The 9,127-nt window shown below is 54.6% G+C and overlaps 1 protein-coding gene across 1 annotated transcript in view; it reads right to left on the bottom strand.

Annotated features, from left to right (window-relative positions):
* Nucleotides 1-436: 436 nt before the first annotated feature.
* The window catches only part of COL2A1 (collagen type II alpha 1 chain), a 33,148-nt gene continuing 24,457 nt past the window's right edge, over nt 437-9,127 (bottom strand). The window contains exons 37-54 of the mRNA XM_007937889.2: nt 8,922-8,975; nt 8,502-8,555; nt 8,142-8,249; nt 7,532-7,585; nt 7,008-7,061; nt 6,059-6,220; nt 5,696-5,803; nt 5,389-5,496; nt 5,029-5,082; nt 4,769-4,876; nt 4,544-4,597; nt 4,294-4,401; nt 3,945-3,998; nt 3,379-3,486; nt 2,748-3,036; nt 2,109-2,296; nt 1,083-1,325; nt 437-583 (exon numbers count right to left, since the gene is read on the bottom strand). Of these exons, the coding sequence (XP_007936080.1) occupies nt 437-583; nt 1,083-1,325; nt 2,109-2,296; nt 2,748-3,036; nt 3,379-3,486; nt 3,945-3,998; nt 4,294-4,401; nt 4,544-4,597; nt 4,769-4,876; nt 5,029-5,082; nt 5,389-5,496; nt 5,696-5,803; nt 6,059-6,220; nt 7,008-7,061; nt 7,532-7,585; nt 8,142-8,249; nt 8,502-8,555; nt 8,922-8,975 (2,055 nt within the window). The remainder of the gene's footprint in view (nt 584-1,082; nt 1,326-2,108; nt 2,297-2,747; nt 3,037-3,378; nt 3,487-3,944; nt 3,999-4,293; nt 4,402-4,543; nt 4,598-4,768; nt 4,877-5,028; nt 5,083-5,388; nt 5,497-5,695; nt 5,804-6,058; nt 6,221-7,007; nt 7,062-7,531; nt 7,586-8,141; nt 8,250-8,501; nt 8,556-8,921; nt 8,976-9,127) is intronic.

Below are 9,127 nucleotides of genomic sequence, written 5' to 3'. Positions count from 1 at the left end.
CCAATAATTTTTTTTGTTTTTAATATCAATTGATGTTTTAAAAAATACAGAGGTGTTTGACACAGAATAGCACCATTGTGTAGGGCACACACAGTTCCTGCGCCCAGCACCTGAAGGGGGTCTTCTTGCCTGGGCTGGGGGGCAGTCACTCAGGGGGCATTTGACTCACACCACTTAGTTTCCTGCCTCTGCCTTGACCCAACGGTCTTACAGGAAGACAATAAATAAATAGAACACCGAGATTTTATTTTTGCAGTCTGCCCAGTTCAGGTCTCTTAGAAAGAGAGGGAATGAAAGTCCAAAATGTGAGAGGCTGGGATGAATGGACATCAGGTCAGGTCAGCCATTCAGTGCAGAGTCCTAGAGTGACTGGGATTGGAAAGTACGTGGGTCCTTTGGGTTTGGAATGGATTGTGTTGTTTCTGGGTTGGGGTTTTTACAAGAAGCAGACAGGCCCTATGTCCACACCAAATTCCTGATCAGGCCCTCCAATGTCCATGGGTGCAATGTCAATGATGGGGAGGCGAGAGGTCTTCTGTGACCGGTACTCGATGACAGTCTTGCCCCACTTACCGGTGTGTTTCTAGGGGAGAAAGAGGAGGCACCATTCAGTAGATGCCATGAAATCCAGCACCCGCTACCCAGGACCCCAAAGTTGAGCAACGTGATCACTGTGAGAACCACATTCAGGGGGCTCCCTATACCTTTTCTTGTCTTCCAAATCCTTCTCTATTTCAACCCCTGCTCTTAGCAGTGACTCTCTCTCCACCCTTCCCTTCTTCCTCCTTCCCCACTTGAACTCTTTATCTTCCACATGACATGAATACTTCTACAACAGTCACTGGATACAATAGGTAGCGTCTTACTTCTCCTAAGCCAAGTAAGTGGAGAAATAGAACAATTTCATGCCTCTCCCTCACCTGCCACTCTGCTTGTTTTCATTCGTAATGCCCTCAGTCATGTGCCTCTGGTTAGCCTTTCATTTTAGGACAGTAACACTTGCTGTGGACCAGCCCCTGGCCTGCCCCAGGCTGAACCCCATGCCTCTCATCTCTCCTGTGGCTCCAACCCACCCCACTTACCGTGCAGTCATCCTTCAGGGCACTATATGTGAACCTGCTGTTGCCCTCAGCTCGAATCTCAACATCGTTGGAGCCCTGGATGAGTAAGGCCTTCTTGAGGTTGCCCGCAGCTTCATCCATGTAGGCAATGCTGTTCTTGCAGTGGTAGGTGATATTCTGGGAGCCCTCAGTAGACAGCAGGCGCAGGAAGGTCATTTGGACGTTAGCAGTGTTGGGAGCCAGGTTGTCATCTCCATAGCTGAACTGTTAGGGCCAAGAATGGTGGTGTAAGGTCTAGGACCCTGGCATTCAGTAGAGTTAAGGGGCTCTAGGGTGCCTCTGGTAGCATAGTGGCTAAAGCACTTGACTGCTAACCAGAAGGCTGGCGGTTCAAACCCACCAGCCACTCCCTGGAAGTTAGATTGGGCAATCCTACTTGCGTAGTGATACTGCCTCGGAAACCCAAGGAGGGGTCGCTATGAGTCGGGGCCGACTTGACGGCACATAACGACAACAGGGGCCTGTCAATTGTCCAGGATTCAGAGGAGCTGAAGTTGGTGCAGGGGAGCAGAAAACTGGGGGGATAGTTTTGCTTCCATGGCATGGAAACCCTAGAGAGCCTCTCTTTCTCTACCTCTAAATGGAGCAGGGAGATTTTTTTTTTTTTTTTTTGTACTATTTCTCTCTTTCCTTCTTTTTCTTTATACTATTCCTTTCTTTGCTTCTTTTTTTTTTTTAAGTATTATTGTAAATATATATGTAACAAAACATCTGACATCTCAACCATCTTCACATGTACAGTTCAGTGACGTTACTTGTTTTCATCATGGTGTTCAACCATAATCATTATCTGTTCTCAAATTGTCACCCCTTTCCTTTGTTGTAAGCCAAAAAAAAAAAAAAAGATGAAAATGTGAGGAAGTGCTATATATTCCCTAAGGGAGTATATGGGCCTAATAGGGGGTTGGGAGCAGGCAGGCTTCCAAGGAAAAGGAAGATAGAGATTTGGAAGAGCCACTTGTGGCCTATAGCAACCCAGGCACTCACGTGGAAGCCGCCATTGATGGTCTCTCCAAACCAGATGTGTTTCCTCTCCTTGTTCTTGCTGCTCCACCAGTTCTTCTTGGGAACGTTTGCTGGGTTGGGATAGACACAGGTCTCGCCAGTCTCCATATTGCAGAAGACCTTCATGGCGTCCAAGGTGCAGCCCTGGTTGGGGTCAATCCAGTAGTCTCCTGTAGGGGGGAAAAGCGACACCCCTCAGGGCTTAGTCAGACACAGACATATATTCCCTAAGGGAGTATATGGGCCTAATTAGGGGGTAGGGGGGCAGGCAGGAAGTTGTACAGGAACATCAGAGGAAAGGAGCAGGTTGTGAGGTCTACATGTGGCCCAAAGGAAGGGACATGGAAGGATGCAGGGGTATGGAGACCCGGAAGGGCCACGTCCAGTACTAAAAGAGATACACAAGCAAAAGGGCAGATGAAGTGCCTGCCAGTGGATAGACTCTGCCCTAGAGTCACTTCTGCCATGTGGCTGTGGCAGGACAGGTCCCAGGGCTGCAGCATCTCCACTACAAAATTAGCACCCACTGCTAGAACCTTCCAGCCTGGCTCTGCCCTGAGCTCAGGGGACTCTGCCCAGGGGGCTGAATTCCTACTCTCCTGGCAGAGGATCCAGGCTCACCGCTCTTCCACTCGGGGTGGCACAGTTTCAGGTCCCGGCAGGTGCGAGCAGGGTTCTTGCGGGAGCCCTCAGGGCTGCGGATGCTCTCGATCTGGTTGTTGAGGGACTTGAGTGTGGCATCCACCTCAACATCATGCTGTCTCAGGGTGCTAGCTGCCTCATCAGCCCGCATGTACTGCAGAGGGTCAGGGCCCTTCTCTCTCTGGCCTAGGCCAGCAAAAGCAGACATGTCGATGCCAGGGCCAGGGGGACCAGGAGGACCAGGGGGTCCAGGATTTCCAGGTGGACCCTGTGGCAAGAAACAGAGAGGTCATCCAGGAATGCTGAGTAGAGGTTCCTCCTGTGTCTATCCAACCTATTAGCTGTTTTAGAGTGTCAAAGTCTTCCCAGTCCAAGGGGTGGGAGAGTGAGGTACAGCAGGACCAAAAACACTATAACGCCTCCCTATTCCTTCCACTAGCCCCTCTCTTCTATTTCCCAACACCCATCATGGGCCCTTCAAACCTCTGGGGAGACTTCCAGATAAAGGACACCATCACCATCAGCTGCAGACTCATGCCCCTAAGAGGCCATGAGCACCCGAGAGCTTAAGCCTCCCCAATGCTGGGTACACCTGGAATGGGACACTTACAGCGGGACCAGTTTCTCCTGAACGTCCACGGGGACCAGGAGGTCCAATGGGGCCAGGGATTCCATTAGCGCCGTCTTTGCCAGAGGGACCGACAGGGCCAGGAGGACCCTATAGGCCAGGAAAGAGAAGAGATGGTGAGAAAAGAATAGCCACCAAGGAGAAGGTTAAGAGTAGATGGGGCTGGTCGGTGGCTGTCCTAGTAGCGCTAGTCACTTTGGTCCAGTCTTCATATTTCTCAGTCACAGACCCCCAACTGTCCTTATTTGGCCAAGAAGCAGGGAAGATAGCTTTATAGCTCTCCTAAGCACCTCTCTAAAATTCTACTATCAGGGGGTTTGTCTGATGGCAGAGAGCTGCCCTCCTATTCATTTTATAGGCACTGTGAACCCAGGTGTTTCTCTGGCCATAGGCATGCCAAGCCAGTCCTACCCCAGATGCTGAGTGAGGACCCCTGAGCCCAAGGACCCTGAAGACCCAAGTAACAGTTCCCTCCCCATCTGAGTACCTATCTGGCCCTGCCCCTCTGGAGAAGGGTTCTCTTCATCTCTCAACTCCATCTCACTTACTCTAGGGCCAGAAGGACCAGCAGGACCAGCAGCACCTTGGTCTCCAGAAGGACCCTGTGTAGAAGGAAGGGGCAAAGGTCAGAGGTCAGCACAGACTGGGCTCTATTCTCCAGCACTGGAGGCTTCTTGAATCAATCAATCAATCTAATCTAATCCAATCTCCTGCTCTTGGGGGAGCAGGTGTATGTCTTACTCCCATTCCATTTCCATTTCCCCCTCCCTCCAACCCTGAGGAAGACCTAGAAGCTTCTCAGGATGATCCCCAGTTTTCTGAGTAGCATGGGAAACTCAACTGGCTCTGAGAAAGTAGGAGGACTCGGAGGAGCTAGGCCCAGGCAGCAACACTTACAGGAGGCCCAGGAAGACCCTGCAGACCAGTGAAACCACGGTGTCCCTTCAGTCCCCTCTCGCCAGCCTCTCCAGTTTCTCCTTTGTCACCTCGGGGGCCTTGAGGGCCCTAGGAACCAGACAGACAGAGGTTAGGTCAGATCAGGGCCAGGGCAGGAGCCAAGGAGTCCCAGAAACCACAGGGCCCCTGCTGTCCTCCAAGCCTGCCCTGGTCAAGGGCTCAACCCAGCACAGGGTGGTTGGACACTCACTGCTATTCCTCGAGCTCCAGCTGGTCCAGCAGGTCCCATGGGGCCTTGTGCACCCTGTAAGGAGAGAGTGAGAGCAGCTCAGTGGGCAGCCAGGCGGGGATGGCCTTTCTCTGAATCTGCCCTGGGCTGGGCACTGTGACTGCTGCTCCCAGGGCACTGAGGCAGGGGCAGTAAAACGCAGCCACCCTCCTCCACCACTGGCTCCTCTGAAGTAAGACTACTCACAGCTTCTCCTCGGTCTCCCTGCTTGCCAGTTGGGCCAGCGGGGCCAGGAGAGCCAGGGGGTCCGGGAGCTCCGGGAGCACCAGCGGCACCAGTCTCACCACGATCACCCTGTCAGGAGAGAGGGCTTAGGCTCAGAAAGAAATGTTCCAGAAAAGGCAAGGAGGGGAGTTCCTTCCAGGCTGAGACAATACTCTGACCCCGGCTTGCCACCCCAGGTGACCTCCCCATCCCACCACACAGAAAGACACCTAGATAATCACCTTAACTCCAGCTGCACCATCTCTGCCAGGGGGGCCATCAGCACCAGGGCTTCCCTGGCAAAGGGAAACAGGAGTACATTAGAGCTGCTCTCAGTCTTGTCTCCCACTCTGTTCTCCCATCCTCCCCTCAGAAAGCTTAGGCTCACTCTTTTGTCCAAGGGAAGCTTGGAGGCCAAAGCTTTCTCATGAACTTCTTCCTGCTTCCTCCCTGTCACCAGCTTTAGGTGCTCCCTGCCTGGTCTCCCCATCATGACCTTCCCATTGCACCCTGGGCTATGGTTTCTCCTCCAGACCATAGGACCCAGCCAGTCTGCCCATCCTCCCCACCCCCTCACCCAGTCAGGGCACCCCATTGCTCACCTCTCGTCCAGGCTCACCCGCAGGACCAGTCAGGCCAGGAGGACCCACAGGGCCAGGGGGACCTCGGTCTCCAGAAGAGCCAGGAGCTCCCTGCTTACCAGGCTCACCCTGAAGAGACAGAGACATTGACAATAAGTGCCACCTGAGCAGCCTTGCTCAGGGCTCCATGCAGAGGAGAGTGGAGGCGGGAACCGTCCAAAGGTGCTAAGTGGGTGGAGATCACCCCACCAAGAACATTAAGTGAAGAGCTGCCGGCCTGGGCCAAGCTGTGCCCAACTCAGCCAGAGGACGGGCACCTCTCACTCACCGATGGGCCAGGCAAGCCGGGGAATCCTCTCTCACCACGCTGCCCAGGCAGACCAACGATGCCCCTCTGCCCAGCCAGACCCTGAGGACCTGGAGGACCATCAGGACCCTGAAAAGAGGAGAGGTGGAAGGTGAGAACTGACTTGGAGCAGCCCACTCATCCCACCCAGCCTGACCAGGGCGCCTGCAGGGACCAGCACTCTGCTAGCCCTTCCCTCCTGGTACAGTTCTCTCTGCGGCCCCCCACCCCAGCGTCTTTAAAGCCTGCCCCCTCCCACTCCATGCTGTCAGGGCTCAGGAGCCTCTCACAGTTCCGACTGCAGGGGCTTTAGCCCTGGGCAGGCTTGGGCTTGGGGGAACTTACAGAGGGACCATCTTCTCCAGGCTCTCCCTTTTCACCAGGGGCTCCAGCAGGGCCTTGGAGGCCAGGGTCACCAGCTCGGCCAGGGGGGCCACTGTCTCCTCGAGCACCTTTGGGACCATCTTTTCCAGCAGGACCAGGAGGGCCGGGGGGCCCAGGGTTACCCTAAAGGAGCAAATGCAGGAAGTGAGAGCTCATCTCACTCATCCCCATCCAGGCTAGCTGGCTCAACCCATCCACTGGCACTGAATCCAAAGCCACTGTTGACCAGTGACAATGATTCCCCCTCTGGGGCTTTTCTTCCTCGACACTGTAGACAATGTGGAGCCCACCTTCAGCCCACCTCACTGGTCTCTCCTACTGTAAGCACTCTGGCCACCAGTCTCTCTTCATCCCTGTGCTCTGTTTTTTCCTATCCACTCATTACCCCTTCCACTTCCTCCCCTCAATCCCACCAATTCCTTAAGGATCAGCTCCAGCCTTGCTCCTTCCAACCCCTAAGGCTTCTTTCTGCTCGCCCCCAGCACCTGTACTTGGTACTTGGTAATGGTAACAAGTTGAGTAATTTCATCATTTCTACTTCCTCCACTGCCAGCTCCCAAGAGCAATGGCCTTGAGTGGGGATGACTTTGTTATAAAGGACAAGGCCAGGTGCATGGAAAGTGCTCAGGAAACACATACTCAGGAAGATGGCATTGTGCCAGCCCCTTCCTTCCTCTGAGCAGAAGTCTGAGGGTCAAGCCCAGGCCAGCAGGGAGGGCTGCCCATGTCCAAGCACAGTGTCATACCCCCGCTTCAGCTGTCCAAAATGCAAACGGGTCCCCATTCAGTGAGCTACCCCTTCCAGAGTGGAAGTTCTCTAGACCCCTGTTGGGGTGGTTGGACCAGAATGTGTGACTCCTATGCCTCAGTACCAGAAGTAGGGCAGGACCAACCCTAGATCTTCACTTACATTGGAGCCTGGGGGTCCGACACGGCCAGCAGCTCCAGGGAATCCGGTGGCTCCCTAAGAGAGGAAAGGAGAGCCACTGAAGGCCTCTGGCCCTCAAGTGGTCTAAGAAGGTCCAAGTAGTTCTCTCAGAAGCCAGTGTGGGGAGGAGGGAGGGGCTGTAAAGCAGCAAGAGGGGTGAGAGCAAGAAAGGACCTGCTAGGCCCAGCCATTGGAATTGGGCAAGTACTGCTTCTCTAACTCTCATTCCCTCACATGGGGCATTCATCCAGCTTTGGGGAGCTGAACTAGGGGCAGAGCTTAGGCTGGGGGCTCCCAGGAACACTGTGAGGGCCCCTGGCTATGCGGTGGGCTTTGGCTGGGGGTACAAGTAGGACTGAGAAGGAAAGAGGTGGGGTGAGTCACAGGACACTACTGAGGGAGCCTCTCAGGTCTTTTTGAGAGACATGGGCACGGTGGGGGTGAGAGGAGACCCTGCCCCACAGTGCCCTCCTCCCCACCTGGGTTAGAAGAGGGGCATCACTTACCGGAGGGCCTTGAGCACCTCGGGCTCCTTTTGGACCAGTCACCCCGGTAGGACCCTGGGAAGGAAAGAGGAAGACGGTGAGTCCCAGTGGCCCCAGGAGAGGGCTGTGGGGTTTCTGGGCTCAGGGCCTGTCTGAGCCCCAACAGCAGACTCCTGAAGGAGGGTGAGGGCTTCAAAGACAGCTTTCTTGGCACTAAATTCTTACTCTAGCCAACAGGAGGCTCTTATTCTAGATCGTGGAGGAAGAAGCCCATCAGTCATCCCCGAAGGCAGTCCCAGCTCTCATTGCCATCTCACCCTCCCCCCCAGGAGAGTGCTTTAACCTAGGCAGCAGAGACATAATACAAATTGTACTGCGTGTCAGCCTCCAACTCTCCCCATGTCCCATGCTCAAGACAATGAAAGCTTCTTCCACTGACCATGGGCCAAGATTTTACCACCTGAACCTTTATTTATCTCTTAACACAAATTCCTGCTCCCTACAGTCAGGCTCTCTCTGCTGTAGCAGTGTTGGCTCCATAGAGGGCCCCAAACTTGCAGGTGGGTGCTCCCAGGGCCTTCTAGACAATCTCCTGCTCCCAGAGATGCTCTTGGGGAGCTCGGATACCCACCTGAGGCCCAGGAGCTCCTGAAGGGCCCTGAGGACCAGGGGCACCAGCATCACCTTTCTGGCCAGCCTCCCCTTGCTCACCCTTGGCACCAGGCTGGCCATCAGCACCCTGGGAGGTAGGAAGAAGGAAACGGATGAGTGAGGGACCAGAGAGAGAGAGAATGTGGCGTGTGTGCTGGTCCACCATGGACCTGAAAGTTGGACTAAAGTAGGATTGTTTCATTAGTGTGGAGGTATGAAAGGAGAGGAAGAGAGAGTCAAGTCTCCCCTTCTTTAAATTTTACCTCTCCCTTCCCCACAGGCTGGAAGTTGCCCTCGGGTGCTAAGTGTGGAGAGGGTAAGGATGGAAAGGCATACTCACAGGAGGACCAGCGAAACCAGCGGGCCCAGGGGGTCCAGTCTGTCCACGTTCACCCTGTAAGAGAAGGGGACCCAGGGAGAGGTCAGCCAGGCTTTCCCTGCCTGTCTGCTTCGGCTCTCTCCTGAGAGTCCTGTCTGGTCTGACCCAGCCATGTACAGTAACCCCCAGAGAGATGGCATCTGAAAGTGGCCTTCAGGAGGCTCACTCCTGAATGAAAGGACCCAGAAGCCTCTCTTGGTCCCCCTGGTGGCATCATGGAGGGTAAGTGATATGCCTTCCTTCCTCACATCTCTTTCCCTCTCCAGACCCCAAGGGCAGCAGGGGAGCCAGTGTCAGGCAGCCCACAAGGCCAGGTTGAGAAAAGAGCTGGCTCCCTAGGCAACTCAGGGGTATGAGCCCCAGGGAGGCATGGTCACTCACCGGGGCTCCTCGAGCACCAGCAGTTCCTGCAGGACCAGGAGGCCCAACTTCTCCCTAAAGAGGGAACAAGACCATGGGTGAGGTGGTGGGAGCAGAGTAAGGCCCTTCAATAATAAAGTGTACCCAGAAAGCCCTGACAGTGGGGAGATGGCTTATGGTCCCACCCCATCCTTGCTGCTTCAGTCCACACCTGCACCCTCCTCAGG

This window comes from Orycteropus afer, unplaced genomic scaffold (assembly GCF_000298275.1).
Source record: "Orycteropus afer afer isolate SDZICR_OR568_19922 unplaced genomic scaffold, OryAfe1.0 scaffold00045, whole genome shotgun sequence".
Classification (NCBI taxonomy): Eukaryota; Metazoa; Chordata; class Mammalia; order Tubulidentata; family Orycteropodidae; genus Orycteropus; species Orycteropus afer.
This window is presented reverse-complemented; position numbering and strand designations above follow the sequence as displayed.